Here is a 25437-nt window from a genome sequence, read left to right on the forward strand (position 1 = left end):
CTTTCATATGGCAGCAACGGTATTTAACACTAGAACGTTGCAGTAGGGTACAAATGTACCCCACGTCATCTTTGAAACCATGTGAAAACGATAATTCGGTATTTACCGACCTGGGACCCCAACCATAATTCAACTTAGAGTTCGTAGTAAGAGTAGGCAAAGATGGTAAATCCAGTTTGATTTTGGCCTTCGTGGTAACAGGAGTCAAAGTAGGTGTGAGGTATATTTGTACCCCAGTGTACGGTTGCCACAAAAAAAATGTGTTATATACCTGCCGTGAAATGATCCACATTTTTTTGCATGGTTTCTTTGTTCTGGGTGAGACTCGTGAGTATTGAAAAGGAAATCCTTGGCAGTTACAAAACACTTTAGGTACATGCTTGCTTCCCGGAGATTGCAACAGTTAAATACTTTCACGCTAGCGAGGTTGGCTCAGCTTGACTGTGGAAATGAGAAAACAAACTTTTCGTTACAATAGAAAATGTTATGAACAACTTTTTTCTGCCTGCCTATGGTGGCAGAATGATATTTCAAATCGGCACCGAGAATGATTGTAAAACCGAAAATTTGCATATTATTGAAACGAATCACCCGAAACGAATTAATTTCGGTATAACTTTTCTGTTTTTTTTTTCTGTATCGTCAATGATATGGAAATTCACCTCCCTCGTTTTAAAATGGATAAACACGGTAAGTTATTCACTGCTATGATGAAACTAATTCCGTTTCGTTCTTTTCCAAATCACCTTTTTTCAATCTTCCAGTCCCGGTTAAATGAAAGAAAAATAAAGAAACGATAAGAACAACTTTCCTTCCCGAAGGATAAGATTTTCCATTTTGTCTTACATTACACGTCTATTTTCCCTTTGGCGGGTAGCTACTTGCACACTGATGATTCCAGCTGATTGCACGGGGAATGGGCGAACGCGTGCTGCGTTGACCGATGAACGACTACGATGAAACCGACGTCGCGTCGCGTCAGCCAGTCCGTTACTACGGCAGATAGCGAACGCTGGGAATCTAATCCCGCGCGGGAAATATGGAAAACGTTAGCAATTGGTATTAATTAGAATTTAATTACTTTAATGTCGTTGGTATTAAATTTACCCACAGCGCCAGCGAAACAGGTGTACAATTTTACCTCAGCCGAGCAGCATCATCAGTGTGCTATACACCGCCGGGATGCTGAAGCACTGGCGAAGGACTTATTACCGATGGGCTTGGAGATTGAGAATTATGGTTTCATCAAAACTGTACCACGGCTGACACAGACATGTGGCACTTGAAGGGTTGCGCGCCATCGCCCCGTTCCGGAACAGGTGGTGGGGGAAGGAGGATTACTTTCGAACGCAAAAAAGTAATCCTGCTGCTACGGCAAAAGGCGTGCTGATTAGTGTAATGAAGTAACTTTTTGTGTTACGTTTCTTTGGGGCTTGCTGGTATTAACACTGATTGCGGCAGGCGGGGAGTCGTGGGAGGATTGTATTGCTGAGGACCATTTTTCTGAATATAGTGTAGACAGGTCTGATCATTTCACGTCATTTTCTATTTACTTCGAACATGGTTTTTCGCACTCTTGGCGAAAATTAATCGAAGCGTATTTTTTCAATTGTTGTATTTTTATCTATTGAAGTATATAAAATTGAATATTTTTACATCATTGATAATTCGTAAACCAGAAACATTTTTGAAATGTCACCTTTGTTATTTAAGTTTTGTATTCTGCAAATGTTATTAATTAGTTGAACTATTTTAACTTGGACCTACTTCTATTTTTGGGAACATTCAGATTTGTGTGCAAGATTATATAAACATTCTATAGTGAATCTCGAAAGACTTTACGAGATAATTGAACGCTTTAGCGCCAGTAAGGATTATGTAATATCACTGAGAACTGACATATAAGTAAAGTTTTCAACTTGTGTAAGAAATTAAACTGTTGCTTTGAAATGACAACAGCAAGTAGCAACTTGCCACTGGTCGGCGTTTCGATCGACCAGCAATCGCTATACGGGACTTGTATGCAAACTTGGATACAATGGTGACTCACGCATGCAAACCTGTATGCGATGGTGATTTTTAACGCATTTTCATTTAAATGTTTACACAGGTTTTTCGGGAAAGTTTGTTTTAGCTTATATGTCTGTTCTCTGCGGTAATATTAATTCCCAAAGGGAAAATTGAATTAAATCAATTTGCAGAAGGGTCAAATGACTCATTCGGCCAAATGACCATTTTGGCTAAATGACCCTTTCGGCCAAATAACCCTTTCAGCCAAATGATCCTTTCGGCAAAATTACCCTTTGGGTCAAATGAACCTTTCGACCAAATCACTCCTTCGGGTAAATGACTGTTTTGGCCAAATAACTCTTTCGGCCAAATGACAGTTTCGTACCTAGTTCAACATAAGAGTTTAAAATTCATAATAAAAGCCTATTTTAATCCACCCAACGGTGTAATTGTGCCATTCTCATTTGTCCAAGCTACAATTCCATGGCTAATTATGTTGAATATAATGGTGGAAATGTCTATTACATATTCAGTACGATTTTCACATACATATAATGGATCGACAGTCACGAACATAAGATGCTAAGTATCGACGCCAAAAAACTTGAAATCAACGGCGGATCCAGGAGGAGGGTAAAATTTTTTCTACTTGTTAAGAAATTTCAAGTTAGTTTCAATTTTAAAGTAGTTCCAAACTCAAAATCATTTCAAGCCAAATTTTTACTGTTTTTTATTGAATGCAATTATTGCGTATTACGGAATGTGTTCATTTCGAAATCGAAATTTCAAACCCACTAGGAAATTTTATTCTGGATCTTCCTCTGCTTGAAGCAAAAATATATAATATTAGACGAATTTCGCGCCAACTCGTACAAATGTTGGAAGCACCCTCTCAGATTTCAATGAAACTTTCTGTACATGAAGACTTTGTCACAAAAAGCCACTTTGCATACTTTGTTTTTTTTTTTTTTTCCAAAAATGATCTAGCCTGTCTTTTGAAAAGGGCCAAACTTTATTACCAATTTTTTTCAAATGGCTCTAAAAATGACAAGACCTACAAAAAAGTGTTGTAGGAGTGATTTTCACAAAATTAGTCAAATTTTGGAATGAAAATATTAAAAAAGTTCTTTATTGACTCCTTCACTGAAAACAATCGATTTTAAAAAATTAAAGTCGATTTACAAAAAAAACATTTTTGATTTGGATGAAATTTTGTTCCAAGATAGGTAATTATGTTCCCTACCCACCGTCAAAAATTCAAGGTGGGCACTTTCAAAGAAAAAAAGTTATTTGAAAAAAACTTTTCCTTGTCAAAACTGAATTTTTTTTCAGTGTATTTTTATCGAAAACTAAACCAATGAAAGTCATAATCATCTCAGGTTCCATTTTCCCAGCTGCTAGTTGCCTGATACATGCAAAAAGTATCAGTAACGAATTTGGTATATATTCATAACACACTTGAATGAAGTCTGAAAGACTGGAAGATTGGAAGTCTTGAAGAGTGCAGTTCATTTGTTCCTCTCAAAATTGATAAATTTTATGAAACAATTGACAAACTTTTCTAAAATTAATTTTAGGTCTGATACCTTTTCGTCTCATTTTTCCACCAGGAATAGGCACAAAACTGGAATTTTTGAGTTTTTAGTAATTGTTTTGGCGTTATTATACAGTTCTTCGAGTTCTTCTGACATTTTGTTGTACTGTTCAGTGAATATGTAGCAGAAAATTAATTTTGTGATATTTTTATCAGTTTATTCAACTGTCCAGTTATATAAATCTCGGGGAGTTGTTATGGTATTTCCATAGTCGCGAGCAGGACTGGCTCTTTTTGCCATTCGCTTGAGTGTCACTAATAGCATCACAGGGTACTTTTCCATGGGATGATGCAACAAAATGCCATCCTGCGCTTAACTAATACTTTGACTGGAATCTACACAAGCTTGCGAAGTTTTGCTTATTTTTGTATTGAGCAACAGTACAACGGTTTTGATGGTAGGTAGGGAACATAATTCTCTATCTTAGAACAAAATTTCATCCAAATAAAAATGGGGCTTTTTTGTAAATCGACTTTAAATTTTTAAAATCGATTTTTTTCAGTGTAGGAGTCAATGAAGAATTTTTTCAATATTTTTATTCGCAAATTTGACTAATTTTGTGAAAACCACTCCTACAACATTTTTTTTGTAGGATTTGTCATTTTTAGACTATAGCTATTTGAAAAAATTGGTAAAAAGTTTGGCCCTTTTCAAAAGACAGTCTAGATCATTTTTGGAAAAACAAAGTATGCAAAGTGGCTTTTTGTGACAAAGTCTTCATGTACAGAATGTTTCATTGAAATCTGAGAGGGTGCTGCCAACTCTGAATACGATTTGGTACGAAATTCGTCATTGGTGAGGTTGTCTTTCGGCAAACACAATTGATCATACGAGGGTGTGTGCGAAGGGAATGAATAACCCACAACTGAAGCACCCCCAGTCTATCTTGGTATACCCACTATGTGAAGATGATTGCGATGAACGAGGGGTGTGTGGATGAGTTGGGGGCTTGTTGAGGGGGTGGTGTATTTGATGAAAGGGGACTTTGTGAGGGGGGGGGGTAACCCCTCACCGTATACCCCTAGATATGTTAAAGCACAGAACCCTAGTAAAAAACATTGGCCGGTTTTAAGTTGACGATGTTCAGAGTGATTGCATAACCTTCATATATGAGAAACGTAAAATGGCAAAAAATGGGCCAAGGTCCAAAAAAAGTCAATTTAAAAAAAAAAAATTCAAGATTACTTGAAATCTCGACGTTTCATGTATTTTAAAGACATTTGGCATCAAAAATGCAAATTCGATTTTGAAATTATCCTTTACTTCCCTCTTTGAGGTTTTTTCAGTTCCTGCCTACATGGAATCAAGAACCGTCGTAGGTGGCCAGCGTGGTCAAAGAGACATTGGTTAGACATTATTGATCATTTTGATATCATAGTGGTACCAGTTTATATGAGAATTAGCTGTGTGGCCGCACTCTTCAACCCGTATCTCCGGAATCAGAAGTCCAATCAGTTAAAAAAAATCAATAGTAGCCGATGGGAAGGTTGTACCTTTCATTTGAGACTAAGTTTGTGCAAATTGTTCTAGCCATCTCTGAGAAACAGAGGTGACATTTTTTCCACATACACACACATACATACATACACACATACATTTTCCGATCTCGACGAACTGAGTCGAATGGGATATGACACATGGCCCTTCGGGCCGACTTTGATTTAACGATGTTCAGAGTGATTGCATAACCTTTTCATATGAGAAAGACAAAAAGGTGCAAATGTCAAAAACTTCAGCTTGACGCATTTTTTTGATCGTGCGTTAAAAACCTGCACACCCCTTGTTTTAAAGATGTATGTGTGTAGCATCATGCCAACTGTTCCATTTTAACATCTGCTTATCAATTGTGAAAATGGCATCGAGGAGCAACGGGGCAAAATTTTGCTCGCGTATCGCGAAAATCCGAACCACTGGCACGCCAAGTAGGCGAAGTTGAATGTGGCCACACCAACTAACGTAATAAAAGTCTTCAGAAAACGTTTCTTGATAGCCAGGAAGACTGGATCGGGGGAAAATTTAACACCGGAAGCCGCAAAAACTGCTAATAGTGTGGCCAAGCGAAACTCCAACCGCTCCCTCCCTCGAGATGTGGTAAGCAAGCTGGGAGTTTCGTCTACAATCATGCAACGAGCTAAAAAAGGACTGTCGACTTATAAGACTTCAAATCGTAACGATAAGCAAAATAAGTTATATTATTATATGTCGACTGGAAGAAGAAATGTGGCAGTAACTTTCAAATTACCTAAGCTGTCGAAATTCGCTAAGAAATCTCTCGTGTGGCAGGCTATCTGTTCCTATGGTTAGAAGAGCGACATTTACATCGCAACAGTGACCATCAACCAGGAAATTTATGTGCAGGAGTGTGTGGGAAAACGTCTGTTTCATTTCCTCAAGCAACATAATTGTTCCATTCTGATTTGGCCTGATTTGACATCTTGATCGTCCCCAACCCTTCCAACACGTCAGAGCTCAGCCCAGTAGAAAAATACTGCGAAATCGTCAAGCGGAACCTCAAGAGGATGTCAAAGACAGTTTGGAATTTGTATTTGTCTTATTTACACCAACAGGCATTTCAAAGCCCCTATATCTTAATTCTAAACTTATTACTAAGGGACCGTCCATAAATGACGTAGCATTTTTTGAGTGATTTTTAACACCCCCTCCTCCATCGTAGCATTTCGTCACAAACCTCTAAGTACCCCCCTGGTAATTACGTAGCTTGACGGTAACTCTCCCCCTTCCTTGTCCCCGTAAAATTAAAAAAAAATAAAAATCGATGTTAGTTTTTCCCCTTTAAAAATGCTACGTAGCATACACATGATCCCCTACCCCCCCTGTCATCACAAAATTCGAAACTCCCCCCTCTTCCATATAATGCTACGTCATTTATGGATGATCCCTAACAGTCAAATAGTAATATAACAATGCACAGTGGTCCAGGAAGCGAAATTAGCGGGAAACAATTGTTAACGCATTCATCTTTAGGTTTAGAGATTTGGTGTCTTAGAAACATTTATTGTGCGTGACAAATTGCATCTTATGGCTGAAACGGTTTTAGGGTGGCCCTTAAAGTGTCAAAGTTGTAGACATTATTTCAAATTATAGTTCAGAGAGAATGATACTTTCTTCTGCAATATTCTAGAACGATCAATTCTGAGTAACTTTGTTGAAGATACTAACTTTGTATCTCAAACCGTTTTCATTTTATAGTGAGTTCCGTATCATAACTTAGGGTGTCTCTCAAAAAGCAGTTTTCTCCGTACAATTTTTTAATATGATTTTTCTCACAAAAGTACCTTTCAGTGTACTTTTAGAGCATGATTAGAGGCAACTTTTGCTGAAGAAAGAAAATTTTCATCTTGTCTGGTTCAAAAGTTATGCTTAATTTTCACTTAAAAATACGCCCTTTTCAAATGACGATATCTCAAAAGGGGGCAAACTAAAATCGATAATTTTGATTGCATTTGAAAGGCTGTACTTTTGCCTACAATATATTGAAAAATTGGAGAACGCTTTTTTGTCTTTCTCAAATAAATCAAATTTAAGTAAAAGCATTTTTGCGTATAATCCTACAGCGCTCATATTAAAAAATATTTGTTTTACGCTGATTCTGTGAATTCTTCTAAAGACTTTTCAAGGATCACATACATTTGCAGGCTTTTCATAATGCAGATAGGGTAAAGACCACCAATCACCAATGACTTGACCTATAATTTGCTTCCAATTATTGCCAAGATTTCCCAAAATCTACACAAATTTTCAATCGATTTCGTTCATTTGCAGGAACGGTTTTAGCAGGTAGCAGTATCAAGATCTGCAATCTACTAACCTCAAACCAAAAAACAAAATTGTACTTCATATAACAGTATTGTTCAAGTAAAAAAATCTGATATCCTTCTGTTATATACGCAACAAATTATTCAACATAGTTTTTAATATTTTTAAATGAAATAAGAGAATCATTCAAGTACTTTACAACGACTGTCGTATATTTGGTAGACCACTCTGCAAAGCGCTTAATTGAGTACATCAAGTGCAATACTGAAACCCAGAAACTAAGCATGATTTTGATTATCAAATGGGGAACTGCTGAGCGTTCGACTCATTGCAGCTAAGATGTTTGGTAACGATTTCCAATATTACACACTAGCAGTAATCTTTAAAAGACGCGCTTATTGTGGTTTTTAAATCATCAAACTAATCTTCTACTACATGATCAAAGATTCATCGACGAAGATGAAAACAGAGAATTGCGCGAATGCAACAATTCCTATATACAGTATGTAAAAAATTAAAGCCACCCCTTTATCGTTTCAGTAGTTTTGGTCATAGGAAAGGCTTGTTGTATTGTACGATGAGCATTCCTTTAAAATTTTTGATTTATCGTTTCACAGCCAACAAATAAAAAACTGAATAAGTTAGTCGTCGTAATAAAGTGTGGCAGTCTAGTAGTGGTAATGGGATTAAATAGAAAAGAACGAGGGTGTCTTTAATTATTTTACATACTGTACACTTAGGCTTCTTTATGTAGGGGATGCGCCATAAAAACGCCTAAAAAGACTTCAGTGTATATTTGCATTTTCGATAGCTTCATTATGTTTGTTGGTGGTATGGTAGGGTGCAAGTAAGAGGAAAGCGTTTCTATTGCACTCGTATACAAGTTATTTAATATACTGGTTCTCAGGAATTAAGCAAATATATTGACCCTAACGCATTGATCATAATTTATATGTATTTCAACGATTGTACATAGGTCGAGTAATTAATAATAGAGTGCGCCACCCTAACGAGTGAGCCCAAAATAGGGTCATCGCCCTATTTGCAATATGAAAAACCTGCAAATGTATGTGATCCTTGAAAAGTCTTGACAAGAATTCACAGAATCAGCGTAAAACAAATATTTTTTAATATGAGCGCTGTAGGATTATACGCAAAAATGCTTTTACTTAAATTTGATTTATTTGAGAAAGACAAAAAAGCGTTCTCCAATTTTTCAATATATTGTAGGCAAAAGTACAGCCTTTCAAATTCAATCAAAATTATCGATTTTAGTTTGCCCCCTTTTGAGATATCGTCATTTGAAAAGGGCGTATTTTTAAGTGGAAATTAAGCATAACTTTCGAACCAGACAAGATGAAAATTTTCTTTCTTCAGCAAAAGTTGCCTCTAATCATGCTCTAAAAATACACTGAAAGGTACTTTTGTGAGAAAAATCATATTAAAAAACTGTACGGAGAAAACTGCTTTTTTGAGAGACACCCTATGTTATGATATGGAACTCACTATAAAATGAAAACGGTTTGAGATACAAAGTTAGTATCTTCAACAAAGCTGCTCAGAATTGATTGTTCTAGAATATTGCAGAAAAAAGTATCATTCTATCTGAACTATAATTTTAAATAATGTCTACAACTTTGACATTTTAAGGACCACCCTAAAATCGTTTCAGCCAAAAGATGCAGTTTGTCACGCATAATAAATGTTTCTAAGACACCAAATCTCTAAACCTAAAGATGAAAGCGTTAACAATTGTTTCCCGCTAATTTCGCTTCCTGGACCACTGTGCAATGAAATAACAGATAATGAAGGAATCAGTCGAAGTTAGCGGGTCCGTTGAAGGTTCCGGAAAATCGAAGACGCTGAGTTTGGCGAGACATATTATAGTCGAAGACTGAAGCGACCCGGTTGAAGATCCTTTGTAGGCCATTAATGGTTCCATGCATGCTATAATTAGTGCGCCGTAATGGTAATCGGAGCATAAGGTTGTTACGCGTTGTTCGAGGTGCGACATTTATGTTAAGCTGTTCCAAAATGACTGGGCAATCCAGATGATCTCGCAAAGAATCAGCCAAGAACAAAGCCCTTAATTTTGTCCTTCGAACAAGCAGGGGTTCCAAATGAATCAGCTATCACCGGCTTTCGTAACTGGGTAGACGAACAAAATCTCTCCATGGTAGTCTGCGAAGCGCAAAACGTAAAAAGCGTCGTTGCACGGACTCAATTCTTTTAACACCGTTATTATAGTGTGTGCTTCAAACTTCACAGCAATACTCAAGAATTGTCCGCAACATAGAGCAGCACAGCGATTTAAGACAATAAATAACCGTGAAATTTTTGGCACACCTGAAGATGAATCCAAGCATTCGGGATGCTTATCTAACTGTATACGAGACGTGTTGTTTAAAGGTAAGTTACGAGTCTAATATCACTCCTAAATCCTTCACGTGACTAACGCGTTCAATTTCTGTATCCAGTAGGCGGTAGTTAAAACAAATAGGGTTTTTGTTCGTGAGAATGCGATCACTGAGCACGGTTCGGATTTACGCACATGCGGTTCGTGCTACACCAATCTGCGAATGCTTGAAACTCCTGCTGGAGTAATCTGCAATCTTCCGTGGAGCGGATGAGTAGAAATATCGTGAGATCGTCTGCGAAGGACAGGCGTGTAGTCTTCAGAACTAGATGAACATCGTTGAAGTAAAGCAGAAACATCAATGGTCACAAGTGACTTCCCTGGGGTACTCCTGACGATGAAATAAATGTGGGTGCCTGACAATCTCCAATGACAATGACAATTTCTCAATCTGTGAGATACAGGAGCGGATCCAGAAAAAAAATTTCGGAGGGGGTCCAAAATTTCGAATTTGAAATGTTCGTTGTACAATACGTAATATGTAATACCCTCATTCAATTAAAATCGGTTTCGGTTATCGAATCTGGTTTGGAATGATTTTGAACTTAGAATGAATTTAAAATAGAAACTTGTTCAAAATTTCTCAAGAAGTTAAAAATTCTCGGGGGGGGGGGGGGTCCGGACCCCCAAGACTCTCCCCTGGATCCGCCACTGGTGAGATAGAATCGAAACAGCTGCAGCAAACTATCGTTGATGCCATATCGCTCCAGTTTAGCGATTGTTATATCATGGTTCACTCTGTCAAAAGGATCAGTTTGAGCGCGACGTTCCATACTCTCTTTAACGTAGGATGTTAGACATAGCAGGTAGGTCGCAGTCGAACGCCCAGACGAGAAGCCATGTTGATCATCATGTCACTGCTGGAAGAGGTTCCATAATCACCAGCTCGAACAACTTCGAGACAGCACTCAATGAAGTGATTCCGCTGTAGTTATTGACGTCTCGCTTATTTCCCTTTTTATGGGCTGGGAACATGTTCGCGGACTTGCAGCAAGATGGAAAAATGCCTCTGGTAATAGATGCTCTAAAGTTGTGAAGAAGCGGAGCCACTAAAACGTTGATGTGCTTTTTCAAAAGTCCTGAAAGGAAACCGTCGGGCCTCGGATTGAAGGACGATTTAAGCCGAGAACAAGCTCTGGTAATCACCGTTTCGTTGATATCGAAAGCACCCAGAGTTTGGCTCACGGCCGGAACTGGACTAGCAGCGAGTTCAATTTGACCAACCGTTAAGGTCTCGTCTGTAAACATATTCACGCACATATCTTGGGATGTGGTAGCTGTGCAGCCATTGAAAGTCATGAACGACGGCAATCCAGATTCCTTGCGCTGCTCATTCACATATTTCCAGAAACGTTTAGGGTGTGACTTGAGATTGCGCTGAATGTTTTGCTGATATCGAAAGAAACAATCTTGACTGGTTCGTTTATAAGCATGGTTGAGACTGGCGTAAGAGTATCTAAGTGGGATTGTTTATTTTATTTATTAACAGATTAAGGCCGAAGTGGCCTGTGCCGTATACAAAAGATTCCTCCATTCCACTCGGTCCATGGCCGCGCGTCGCCAGCCACGCAGTCTGCGAAGGGTCCGCAAATCGTCTTCCACCTGGTCGATCCATCGTACTCGCTGCGCGCCACGTCTTCTTGTGCCGGTCGGATTGCAATTGAGAACCGTTTTCACCGGGCTTTTGTCCGACATTCTGGCTACGTGCCCGGCCCACCGTAGTCGTCCGATTTTCGCGGTATGACAGATGGGCGGCTCCCCCAACAGCTGATACAACTCATGGTTCATTCGCCGTCTCCATGTGCCGTCTTCCATCTGCACTCCACCGTAGATGGTACGCAGCACTTTCCGTTCGAAGACACCAAGTGCGCGTTGGTCCTCCACGAGCATGGTCCAGGTCTCGTGCCCGTAGAGAACTACCGGTCTAATCAGCGTCTTGTGGATGGTCAACTTCGTACGACGGCGAACTCTGTTCGACCAGTGTCTTGCGGAGGCCAAAGTAAGCACGATTTCCTGCCACGATGCGTCTACGAATCTCTCTGCTGGTATCATTGTCGGCGGTCACCAGTGAGCCCAAGTACACGAACTCTTCAACCACCTCGATTTCGTCGCCACCGGTGCAAACTCGAAGCGGGCGGTTCTCATTCTCTTCTCGTGAACCTCTTCAGTGGGATTGTGCGATACTTAATAAACTTGGGTAGTGCAGTTCTTCGCGACTTCAGCCGTCGAATCGTGCTCGTTTACTAAGGAGGGACGGTTTGTAGCTTATACACTTTCTATGGGACGTGCCTGTCAATTACATAACTCAACACGTTGGAAAATGTTTGAACTGCGCTATTAACATCTTCTGGGTCCAGAATATATAACCAATCGAGGGTGAAGAAAAAATTAGCGATATTGCAATCATCAGCTTTATGGAAGTCGTAAGAAACGAGGACCAGAGAAACATTGAAATCGTGCGCCATGGTGCGATCTATCGTGGCGATCAATGGAGGATGATGTGCTACTGGTTTCACTAGAGGAGAGGGAGCCATCACTACAGATGTAGCAGAAACCCGATCGCTGACAAAATAAAGATCAAGGTGGCGGTTATTCTCGCTGGCAATAGAATTAATTTGCAGTAACGTTGCTGAGCTGTAGCTGTCTGTCAAGAAGCCTCACCGTCCCTGTGTGAAGAACGGAGTGATCGGAATTCGGGTAAAGAAATCCATTGCGGGAAGATTTCCTCGAAATACTGGTAAGATTGAAATTGAAGCATTCTTTTGTGAAATGCTGGGAGGAATTGTTCAAGAAAGCACAGGCCATGACTAATTTATACGCTTCCTTGTCCACTAACGAGCGAGATTCTGACAATCCCGTCAAGGGAACATCTTCTAATGTGCCTATAAGTGTTCGAAAGAGGAAAATCATTTCCTCCCCTAAGTTTCCTTGAAAAGGCCTGAAAGTGTCCCTTGATGGGTGCTGCTACAAAACCGAAGAAAGTGGCTCCTGGTTTCGGAAAGTCCACAGCGGACATCCAAAACTCCAAATATCTCTATATTTCAGTCCTATTATTTTCCTAGGTTTTACACATTTGCATTGTGTAAAACCTGGTTTACTTCCGACGTAGACCTTCCACAATTTTAACATTATTCACCATGACCAAGAAAACAATATTGAGGAGCGTTTTGGGGATCAAAACGTGCTACTATTTCAATCAGATTAGCCTTTGCTCGGTACCAGGTATTGAAGTTGTCGCTTGTTAAATCCGAATCATAGCAAAGATTTATTGATATTTTTTCCTTATACATCGCACCTCAGCTGCTTCTAGTAGACTGCAACTACCACGGTATGCCATGTTTGTCTTCATTCTGATAACCGATCTATCTTACGGCATGATATTCGCAACAATTTCAATATGAGCATTTTGAATACAGTGGGAATGACACGAATGCCTACCGGCGCGGCCAAGCGCGTTAGATTTATCGCTGTACTCTCTCTTTTCATTAGTGTTTCAATGGGATTGAAAGAGCTACGCGTCCACTATAACAATCTAATCAAAATAAGAAATTCCTCCGGTGGAAGTGTACAACGTTTTGACTGGCTTGTTCCTCTACACTGCGCTTAAACGAATACCCGGCGCGAACAACCGTGGACGGTTTCCCACTCCGTTGTGGGCAGAGAGTGCTCAGAATTTTATGCGAAAAGTCCTATGACGACTTTTTGAACATTTTCCGAATATACGCGACGTTAGAAACGCAAATGAATAACTTGATGAAATCTGAAGAACGCGGTTACTGGCACCGTTTCGTCAACGGATTAACGAGAGAAACAATATTTCGTCTGTTGGCTGGCCCCTACGTTGTGTACTCGATTCGACCTTTGATCGGGATATACGGAACTAAGAATGCTTTATCGGCAACAACGGCATTCCACGTAGATTCACATTCAAATGATAGACGTTTCGCGATGAAATTATAATAATGTATATAAACGTAATAATTGTTCTTCAACACACACAAATTTATCTGACAGCAAAGATATTCGCGCTAAGCATTCTTCTTATACGGGATATGTCGACAGTTTATTCGGAGTCCCTCCATAGAAGAAAAAAGTTTTCCTGATTCTCTCCGCATTTTCCACGCCGTGCCTTGTATCTACAATGGCCGTGGTACAAAAGGGCGAACAAGTAGTCGAGTTCCGGTCAAAAGAACAAATTGTGGAGAAACAAATCTGGCGAAAGGCTCGAAATGAAGCTGATGGAAAATAACTTTTCTTATACTTATACTTTTGCTGAACGCAATTGCTTGCATACCAGAACTTTCACCGACTGAAGCTCAGGAGCCATCCCTTATTTCGTAATTAGGGCCCTTCTCGGAGACTACACCATCAATCTCTACTTCCCGGGCTGGTACGTAGACGAAATACTTTTTCGTGCACGGTCGGGTGTTGTTTAGTTAGATCACGTGATATATCGATGCTGTTAAATGACTTGTCTTTGGTGCGGAAGTAGACCATCCAGGGGTAGGTTGTATTAGATAGAATTTGTATCGAAAATTAAACTTATCGACCTCCACAAAGCCTGAAAGGATGTCGGTCGTTGGAGATACCTTCCCATTAGTCAACACTATCAAACGGGCTTCAGTACTCGCGAAAGGAAGGTTTTATAGCACGGAACGGAAAATTGAATGAACGAAATTGAAAAGAATGGAGTGATTGGTACTTAGCTAGGGAACATTTGTAGTATCTGTGTTCAACAAACACATTTTCGCTGAGAAGTCGTACATACAGCCTTTTTAACCCTTTCATGCCCAACTTTTTTCTAGTGCATGTAGGGTTTCAAAAGCATTTTTCCTTTAAAACGGTGAGATCAAGAAACATGAAAAGTCTATTTTCATGAAGATAGGTGCTTCCCTTGCAGTGCTAGTAGCTGCTTAATTTTTAGCTTCCAATGCACAATACAATTCTCCAAGAATATTTACAATAGTCCAATTGCATGGAAAACCTAGCCAAAGACAGTCTAAATTGATAAGTTTAATCAGTTTTCAATAATATTGCACCACAACGAAGATATATGAAAAAATAATTTTCCGATGTGAACGTAAACTGTCCCTGGCAGCATTGCTCCATCGGAATCCAATCAGACTAATTGCAATAACTTCGCTTCTAAAGCTGATCCTTATAACTGTTATTACCCAAATGAAAGGCAATAGTCACATTCATTAGCCTTATTTGTTTTTGTGAGCAAATCTTGCCTCCTTCAAAAGTAATTGCTGTTTAAAAACGTTGTTGTCCACAAACAACATGGGCATGAATGGGTCAATAAAGGGTGTTTCCAAATAGCCACCTGATATTATTAGGGAATTTTCATTTTCACTTACACACGCCATATCAGAACTTTCGTCAGTACGGAGAGAAATCACGCCGAATCTTGCTACCCGCTCGGGAAAAAAGTGTTCCGCCAGCCCTGAACTTACGGCCACCAAGCTCGATTATCGTCCAGACCTGCTTGAGACAAAAGTGTTATCGACGACTCGTGCTTTCAAACTGCTACTAATACACCACCTCCAGTAGATTTTCGGCTATTTTTATGGTTCCGGTCGCAACGAAAAACCTCATATCCAGTACCGAACATCTGACTAGAAAGCGTGCATCACGTTTCGATAAGGACGATGATGTCAAAGCTCTTATCGGAGACTGCAAGGCGATATTCCTCAACGGTTGAATTGATACCGCCAACGTTTTGATAGTATAATAGCAGTTTTTCCCGTCGTTGACCAAGACTGGGAATCGAAGGGCTTTGAGGCAAGGAAGACCTCACAGATGCATTATATTTGCCTGCTGAAGGTTTGCTGAAGATCTCTCGTCCCAGCTCCACCACAGGACCGGGACGGCTGCTGGTCGCTGTCTGGATGGACTCAACTGTGATGGGAGGACTAAGGGCTTCCTCACGACTGGTGGCAAGTATGCGTCCCGGTGAACGAAGAGACGAGATTTCGTGGGATGTATGCAATGAAGCTGGACTAGGTACCTTTCGTAAACAGATGTGGGTTGCTGGTAGGAAAGACGGAATCGGGTGCTGAAACGAAGCAACTAACGGTGAACTGGAAGCGAGGAACATTTCAGCGCTTAAACTATTCAAAATTGATATGTACTTGCCGCGGTAGGAAGTTTGGAAGATCCTTTCTCCACTCCCGCACACAGGGCCGAGACGACTGGTGAACGCTGGTTGCAGTAGCTGGACTGTGACGGGGGGATCCCTTGATAATATAAGCGGCGGTGCATCGCGGTATCCTATTAGCGAAATCTATCCTGCTTTGGTTGGTCGAAATTAAATTCCTGAACGAGTACACTAGCTGGCCAAGTAGACGCTTTGAGTGCAGTGTCCTTTAGTTCGCTCGGAAGTTCAACTCGGAACAAGATGAAATTGAGTTTATCGGTATCTTTTTGATCAACATAATTGCTCAGGCATTCTTGGGTCATATCAACAATCTCTTCCACTGTATGGCTCAGGTCGAGGCGGCTCAGATAGACCCAGAATTGATCCCGTCCATCAGCAACTATTCCGATTTCTCGTTGAATGGCTCTAGTACCACAAACGAGAAGAGTAGACTTTGGCGAAAGACGGACGCGTTTTCACAACCTGTCACGTATTTTTCATTTATAAAATTCAGTCCTTGCAGTTTTGAAAAGTATTTATTCATTGTGTGAAGGCCGAGAATTGCCAAATCATTGTTTGAACTGAGTTTGCAGTTATGGTTGACGGAAGCCGACAGTGGTGACAGTAACCAACTTTGAGCAGTTACCTGTAGCCATCCTGGGACGGTTTGTTCAGGGATATCAGTTTGCTGGATCAGTCGCACTATTTGCGGAAGGTTTTTGGTATCAGATGCGTTGCTCCCCAACAATCAAGATACCAAGGGTCAGGATCACTGCATGCCGCTGAAAATGATTGTCGCCAATGAACGAATGGTGAATGGTACTGTGTCCAGCAATTAAATGTAAATCTTTGAACACCAACTCCGTTGTCTGGAACTGAAGAAGAACCATAGTAAGGGAATGTAGTCTAGGTTGGGACGGGTTTGTTTAGAGGCTGATATCTTATTTCCATGACAATATTTTTTAGCTTGTAGTACACTATTTTTTAGATATATTATGTGGCTTAATATCTGCGAATGGAAGATGTTTACTTGCAATTTTAAATAGGACTCAGGATCAATTTTCTATATGACGGTAAAATGGCCAAAAAAAGTGTCGTATAGGTTGGGGCACTTCAAACAATTTAAATAATTAAAGGCAATTTAAACATTAATGCATTATATTTATTTTTTGGTTAATATTTATTTGTTAATTGGTATTTTAGAATAAGAATAAGTAACTGAAAGACTTATTTACTTCCTTTTGACAATTTGTTAATCTGACTCACAGTTTTTACATGTAAAACTTGTACGCAATCTTGTACGCATGCGCAATTGTATGGTGTCCCAACCTATACGACACGCTTGTCCCAACCAATTTTTCGAAGAAAAAAATCCAATGAAGCAAATGCAAAACCCTGGTCGGTAATAATATTTTAGTTACTTCTAAACACTTTAAAATTATTTACGTTGAAATTTCGATGAAAAAGATTCAATTTAAGATGGCGCAAAAATCAGCACAACAAAAGATTTTTTCGCTCGTTTTTTGACATTGCTTAGTGAAGCTGTGACAATAATGAACTATAATTTCAACTTGGTATAAAAATTGAGCTACGATCGAGTCTAGTATGTGCTAAAAATAGCAGATGGCAACACTGCATAGGAACGAAAATGTCGAGCTGTCTCAACCTATACGACACTCCCTTACCATACAGCATCATTGACGATTAGAGAGAGAGACGACGTTCATTACAGGAAGCAGACAATTTAGTGAGATCTTTCTTTTTTACAACATGTTTTAATTATTATTTTATTTTAAATATTTAACCCTAATCGTGCCTATAATTAACAAAATTCGAGCGAGTAAAGGCGCTATAACTTAGGCTCATTAGTAAGGACAGGGCTAAATACCTCTGTCCCATCCCAGGAACCAAAGGAGTAACATTAACCCGCTTAGCAAAGTCACTCCCAACGATTTATCAAACCCCCATCAAATTGAAACGGTTGTGTACGGTTGTCCACGTTTCTTGCTTAATCAAGGTTCAAAATAATTCGTTGATTAAAATTTTCATTAAATGGATAGTTTGATTACCGTATAATTCTGAATCATATTCACTTTGTACGCTGCACAGTTGGCCTGGCCGCTTTAATGCTTGTGTCATATTCCATATATGCCACAAACGTTAATAATGACAAGAAAAATTGTGGGCGAACGTCTTCAATTTTCCAGGATCCCTACATGTATTGGCTGTGTATGTGTAGACAAGACTAGACTAGAGAATGGCTCTAGTACCACAAACTTCTTCTACAACTTTGTAGAAGACACCTAATTTCTATCTCTTTACGTTGAAAAGTTGGTGTTGGTGCCCTCTATGCGGTAACATGTGGAACTAAAATGTTCTAAACAAAACATGACTCGTATTAATTACTATAATTCTTCTGAACTCAATAACGGTAAACCTAACGATTATTTCACAAAAATGTTTAGTTCGTGGGAATCGAGTACTAATACATAACTGCACTGCTAGGTCCCATGCAAAACTGACTTTGACAACACTTTGTTAAAAGTTTAATAACTTCTTCAGTCTTCGACAAAATTGTAGACAATTACATTATCTTTCTTATTTTTACTTATAGCGATAATACGATGCAAACAGTGCCACCTAGCAGCGAAAATGTAAAATGGGTTTTCTCCGTGTAAATTCTCGAAAAATCCCATACAAACTTCAGGCATGTTGGTCCGGTAGCTAGACTTGTCTGATTTTCTTCAAATTTGGAGCAAGTACTCCTGGTGGGACTTGGTATCGACTCAATGGTGGGCCGATAGGGGTCATTTTTTGTCTTGTCAGTCTAATGAGCACATATGCCGATTGCTAAGCATTGCGCGTATCCAGTTGAAGATAACTAAAATTAAAACTCACGCAGCTCTCAAATGGTATCGTAAGTGTCTTAGATATCCTGAAAACTCCTAAACTGTATTGCTTCTGAAAAAAGCTTTTTCAATATTCAATAGTGTTTCATATTTTAATAGTGGCGTAAAAATACATCGCTCTATATTACACTGCATATGGAATGCTTGAACACCTCACCCGGAAGCTATTCGATATGAAACCATCCCAAAGGTATCTTTCGCGGATACCCAATTTAATCAGCATTAAATTATTTGGTTTTATCATAACCCAACCTGGGATGATAACAAAGGGCGACATCCACACGTTCGACCGATATCAGAATTAATCTGTGAGTTCGACTGATTTACGATATTTGTTTTATGAACCAATACATATTCTCCCTTTCCGCTGACGCCCGTCGCATCGGTCGCTGGTAGTGAATCGATTTCCATGCCCCGGACGATGTACGGTACGATACGTACGGTTGGAATGAAAATCTATTATCCCCGTGTAATATGAGCTAGGCTAACCGGTTGTAAAAAGAGGAAAAGTAAAGGTGGGAGCATAAAAAAGTTCAACAAGCTGTTTGCGGTTGGAGAAAGAGCGATGGGAAGAGCGGGCGAGGGAAACAGAAAAAAGACACGACTGGCGGTTGTGTAATTAATAATGCATAACAAGGTAGAACAGCAAATTCATCTGTTGATTCGTTATTTTGTGTGGGTGGAATAATGATTGGGGCAGGAAAAAAAGGCTGTAGCTTGCGGGAGTTTGTCATTGTTTTGCAATTTTCCAGGTGTTTAGTGGAAAAATGAAGCGTGACAAGTATGGGCGGAAAATTTTGTCCCTGCTCGGGGTATTTACCCCCTACCACCGGAAGCCACCTAATTGCTTTTTGGGTCAAAAGTTTGCTGAAGTCGTGTCCGGGTACCGCCCGGGCTAAACGAGTTGTTTGACTTTGGAAGCTTGAATTTATTGCCGCTGGGAGAAACTATGCTTTGAACAAACATTGCCCTTGTTTTCGGATTCTGAGCGAATGACGACCAACAAGCGCTAATTAGTTTGCACAGCAAGCAATTTAGTCCGTAAATTGAAGCATTTTTAACTGTGGTGAATTGTTCATACTAACAAAGAAATGTCTTCCGAACAGGTTATAGCCAGGGCGATGATAGAAATTCTCAAGTAACCTCATCAGCCATGGAAGATACACGACGGGCCCGGAAAGATTTCATACAAAGGCACGCTGACTCCTGGCCTAGCCGAAACTCACTGCCGGCGAGTCCGAAAATAATCAAAACCACCGACGACGACGATCCCGCGACCAATCGCAGTGCTGTGTTCGATTATTGCCAACTATCATCGCAAGCATCGTCCACTGCTCAGTACGAGTATGATGCCATCAGCCCTAGGTTTGAACGTATGTACGCAGTTTCTAACGCGAGGATTAGTAGCTAATTTATCATTTATATCATCCCGAAAGGTAAGCGCTTCGAATACTGCTATCCCAATGTGTCCAAAGAAGACTGCAGCAACAGCATATCAAAGGATAATCATGATCTAGATCGTAAGAAAAATCGAGTTTATCCGAGCAAAACGCCGGACAATTCCTTAGAAAAGTAAGTGACCGGTGGAAAAGCTTGGTCCTTTGATCGATACACCGAGTACCAAGGCACACCAGCATATTTGAACGTTCAATTTTTCGCTTTCAGTGAACCAATCCTCGCTGAATCGAACGCAGGTTCCAGTTCACCGGCCCCCAGTAGCTCAAGGGCGAAATCGCCCAATCACTCACCTCGTCCCACACGCCGCCAGCTCAACAGCGAGATCAATATCACGTCCAATCCCGGCTATCAGGTGAGCAGAGAACGTTTTCCCTTTGGGGGGGACCACAAGCCATTAATACTGGAGGATTATCAATTTGTCCCGTCACGTTCGCAACAGGTGCTGCGGAACTCCCACTCTACACTGGATCGCACATGTTCGGATAGCGTGGTGTCGCTCAATTGCCGCAAATCAACCAGTGACCTAACGCAGACCACCGATGCCAATGCGGTCGGACTGGGCGCGGTCGGGCGGAAGGGGCGTCGGAGAAGCAGTCACAAGGGTGGCCTTGCCTATCTGGCCAGCAGGAGAAGCTCCCGGGAGTCGATAAAAAGTGCCGCTTCGAACACGTCCGTGTTTTCCAACGAGGACATCGGTCCGTTGGCCTTTCAAGCATCCGCTCGTGGGAGGCAAAGGCGGACGTCAAACTTTCTGGAGCTGCCCAGTAAGTGTTTGGTCAAACGCAGACACATGCGATCGGTTTGTGTTAATGGTAAAACTGAATGTTTTTTCTTCATTTTCTATCTCTTTCGCTTAGTTCCTGATCATGCGAGGCCTCGCGTTTGTTCTTTGCCTGAGCGTCCCTACAATCCAAGACAGAGTGACGATCTGTACCGGTTGAGACATTTTTCCATTAGCAAAGGAACGGTGGTCAACTGCGGGGATTCGATGATCTCGCGCCGTTCGAGGAGCAATACCAGTGTGAATTCTACTGCGAGTCGGTAAGTAGCGGTATACTAAATAATGAAGTGAAATTTATTTTGCTTGAAAATACCCAGTTAAGTTCAGCCAGAAAATGAGCCGGAATGCTGGCTGGTTCTAGTTCGTATTCCGAGTCCAGTGACACAACCAATTCTAGTTAGAATCGGTTGTGTCTCAGAGGATGGAATACTAACTAGAACTAGGCAGCATTCTGGCTCATTTTGCGGCTAAACTTCACTGGGTAAGGGCACAAGTCCGATTAATTGCCATCGGTGAGTTTGTGTATGTCTTTGTTATAGTGCAATCTTTGGACGAAATGATGGATTGGCATTCTGAAATAGTTAATCAGTTTTCATACCCACAGTTCTATATTTAAAGTTTTCGATTTATTTATTTTGTACTGTCATTTGTCTTCTATTTTTTTGTCTTTAAACTTTTGTCTTCTATATACTGTATTCTATTCTCGAATTTCTAGCCCTTAATTTCTGTATTCAGTTGCCTGTTCGTTGTCTTTCTTTTCTGAACCCTTTAATGTTAGAACCGATTTTTTCCTATAAAGTTTTTACAAACTTTTAATCATTGAATTGTTTCAGTTTATCGAGTCTTCTCAACCTTTCCAATGTTATCAATATAGTTTTTACCTTTTCTGACTCTTTTGCATTTTTGTTCTGACTTTTCTTCTGCCTTTTCTTTGTCTCTTTCTGTCTTCATTTTTTGTTTACGATTTGTCTGCTAGTTAGTAGTTAGTTTTCTATTTATTCTTGTTTTTAATTTTTCTGTATCCCCGTTTATTTAGGTTTAAAAATTATTTGCTGTCTTTTGTTCTTGAGTTTTTTGTTCATTTTGTGACAATTCTGTATTTCATTCTTTTCTATGTTTATAAATGCAAAAAACCGGAAAACCCAAAAAAGACAGTTTATTTTTATCTTTTCCAGTTTTTCTTATCTATTTTTTCTCTTTTGTTTTTTTTTTTTCAGATTTTATTGTTCTCTAAATATTCATTTGCCTGAGTTTTTTGCTATCATTTCTTGTTTACTGTTCTTTGTCTATTTAGATTTTTCCGTCCTTACAGTTTTTATGTTTCGGTCTTGTTAGTTTTCTTGTTTTTTTCTGTTTGTTTCTGATTATTTTGATTTTTTTAGTTCTATCAGTGATTCTACATTTCTTGTATTTTGCAGTCTTTTCTGTTTCTTTGGTTCTTCTAATGTTTTCTTTGTTTGCTGCCTATTTTCTCTCTAATGTGCTTTGGTTTTAGTTTTGTTTTTATTGCGTCGATTTAATCTTTTTTTTTGTTTTTTACTCTTTTCTATTTTTTGTTACATTAATACAAAAACAAAAAAGAATGGAAAAATTGAAAGAATTTTGAATATTTTAATAGTTTGAATTAGTACATTTTTTGGATTTTGACGTAAGTGGCAATGCCTTATATAAAACAGGATTCGAACCTGCAACCCTTGGGACTCCATCCCAATGCACTAACACTTATGCTATCCCTGGGCTATGATGGAGTTCCAAGAAGAACACATAATTATCGCGTTGGCGACAGTGATCTTACCACTGCCTCTAAAGCAAGAGAACCTACTATCGCCGCACACTGGAGGATTTTCGAACAAAAATCGGACAAAACCTGAAATGTTACCTGATTTGGCTGAACATTACAAGTTAAGCTAATTTTGAGGTACTGGGTTAATTTTTGATGTCAAATGTCATAAAATAATAGATACATTTTTCCATACAGTGTCATCGAATCTTTCTTATGGCTATGACTCCATTTTATGGTAGATTTTCCATTATTGATCACCTATATCAACAATATCATAAAAGAATGAAGAACACTACTTTAAATCTATTGTACAACGTGTTGGTTTACTTTAGATTTTCTAATTTTCTTTCACAAATGTCGGTGCAGGGTTTCCATATCAGTAACAAAAATTTAAAACCCCTTGAACCGGTTTGCGCACAAAGGCGCAGAACGAGTCCATGATATTCGAAAAGTAGAGATAATTTTCCATTGAATGTAAAATATTTGACAGTTCCGAACTGTTTCGCCTGGTGGTATAGAATACATTAGTGAAAAAAAGTATTTTTCATCCGACCGCCTTAGACATAATTAAACGAAAAAGTCATAGCTCCAATCAAACTTAGTGAATATATTATAATCGCAAACCACGTTCTTCGGTTTCCTACAAAATGAAACTAGTTATGCTAAAATCTATCCAAAATCAAAAGAGCAACCTGCATTTGATTTGAACATAGACATTGTGGTTTCGGAAATGAAAATCGTTAAAAATTTCGGACGTAGCTACGTTTAAACTGCTGTTAAAATCGTGTTTTTATCCAATGATCATAAAATTTTGAAAATTTATTATTCAGTACATAATAAATTTAAGAAAAATTTAAAATATCAAAAATTAAAAGATTACTTTTTGAGGCTTTGTCCGGCCACTGTGCACCGCCCTAGTAAACATCGTATGACTAAAGAGCCCAACAACCTATTCGGGGTATCATCCAAACAATATGTGGAATCATTGCACTATATGGGTTAAAGTTTGTGTATAATTTATTTTTATTAGGGCACTGCCACTCAAAACATTTATCCATTTAATTTCCTCGTTAGATACCAAGGCCGGGTAATTCTATTATCGTCTGGTGTCTGATTTGAGTTCAATACCCATGGGACTTCACTTCACAGGGATAGCATGGGAGTTTGTGCATTGGGCTGGAGTCCCAAAGGTTTCAGGTTCGAATTTTGCCTTTGGGGTGAAATTTTTTCACATAACCGCTCTCGTTTAATTTACAATTTCGATCTATTTTTCCCGATTGATACCACCAAAAAAAGATTTTTTTTTTAAATTTCGGATTTTTGAAGCGTCATACATTTTCTCCTTTCTATTTATGCAGTTATGTGTATCTTTTCTCATTTGTTTAATTTTGTTTATTATTTTTTACGTTCTTGATCTTTATTCTACCTTTTCAGACTACACTTTCAGTCTTTTGACCAGAATATTCGATCTTTTCAATCTTCCTGTCGTTGGTTGTGTTTTGCTATTTTTTACCTTTTATTGATTTCTTTTTTGCATTTACTGTAAGTTTTTAGATTTTTTTGTCTCTTTTATCATTTTGTTTTTTTTTGTTGTCATTTTTTCATCTTTTTATGGCAGCCTTCTCTGTCTTTTCGACTTTCGTACTTTTGTAATTTTTACGTTTTTTCTTTTTTGCCATTTCACCGTATTGTATGTCTTTTCCGTATTTTTTATTTCTTCTGATTTTTCTTTTTTTATTTCTTGCAAAAGAAATGTATTTTTGTTTTTTTCCTATGTTTTGTTTCATTATTTTTTTCTTTTTTAGTCTATTTCTGTTTCGTTTTATTTTGCCTTGTTTGACTGTAAAACTTATTTTTGTCTTTCTGGTTTTTTTTCTTTCTATCTCTTCTGTGATTTTGTTTTTTTGTCATTTTTTGTTTTATTTTGTCTTTTTATTTCTTTTGTCCTTTTTGCTTTCTTTACGTTTTTTATCTTTGCGTTTCAAGTTGTCTCTTTTGGCATTGGCGTCTTCTGAAACTTTTTAGCTTTTCTGTAAGTTCTTCGGTTATTGTAATTGTATTTTAAGTTGTATTTGTTCCTTCGTTTTTTTTTGCATTGCATTTTTATTTTTGGGGCATTTTTTTTGTTTAATTTTATCGTCTGTGTTGTTTTTTTAACATTTTCGCAATTTTTGTCTCTTGCCTTTTATTTGACCTTTGGTATTTGTTGTCCTTTCTTCTTTTTTTCATAATCGATTTTTTTGGAAGATTACCATATTTGTGACCTTTCTGTTTTTTTTTATTTCTAGTCTTTTCCTTTTTCATTTCGTGGCTCTTTTTCCTACAGTGGCTTTTTTGATTTTTTTTATTTATGAACTTTTTTGTCTTTGTTCGTTTTCGTAAATTTTTGATTTGTACCTTTTTATGCTTTGGTTTTTTTCCTAATTTGCAAATTGCCCATTTTGTATATTTAGCGGTTGTTGTATCGTTGATATTATTTCGAGTTTTTGTTTGATCAGTTTTTTTGCATTTGTCGCCTTTCTTGTTTTTTTGTCTTTCGAGTCTTTTTTACCTTTTTTCATTCATTTTT

The 25437-nt window shown here is 38.8% G+C and overlaps 1 protein-coding gene across 6 annotated transcripts in view; it reads left to right on the forward strand.

The window, feature by feature from the left end:
• LOC131689584 (uncharacterized) overlaps positions 1 to 25437 on the forward strand; it is a 96852-nt gene that overhangs the window by 29618 nt on the left and 41797 nt on the right. For 5 of the 6 annotated variants that reach the window (XM_058974781.1, XM_058974777.1, XM_058974778.1 and 2 more), the window contains exons 3-7: positions 19953 to 20219; positions 20283 to 20418; positions 20512 to 20656; positions 20744 to 21068; positions 21162 to 21345. In XM_058974781.1, coding sequence (XP_058830764.1) covers positions 20000 to 20219; positions 20283 to 20418; positions 20512 to 20656; positions 20744 to 21068; positions 21162 to 21345 — 1010 coding nt within the window. In that variant the 5' untranslated portion in view covers positions 19953 to 19999. Of the gene's footprint in view, positions 1 to 19835; positions 19888 to 19952; positions 20220 to 20282; positions 20419 to 20511; positions 20657 to 20743; positions 21069 to 21161; positions 21346 to 25437 lie in introns of those variants that run through there. The other variant, XM_058974783.1, reaches the window with a different exon arrangement.

The sequence above is a fragment of the Topomyia yanbarensis genome, chromosome 3, assembly GCF_030247195.1.
Source record: "Topomyia yanbarensis strain Yona2022 chromosome 3, ASM3024719v1, whole genome shotgun sequence".
NCBI classification, from domain to species: Eukaryota; Metazoa; Arthropoda; class Insecta; order Diptera; family Culicidae; genus Topomyia; species Topomyia yanbarensis.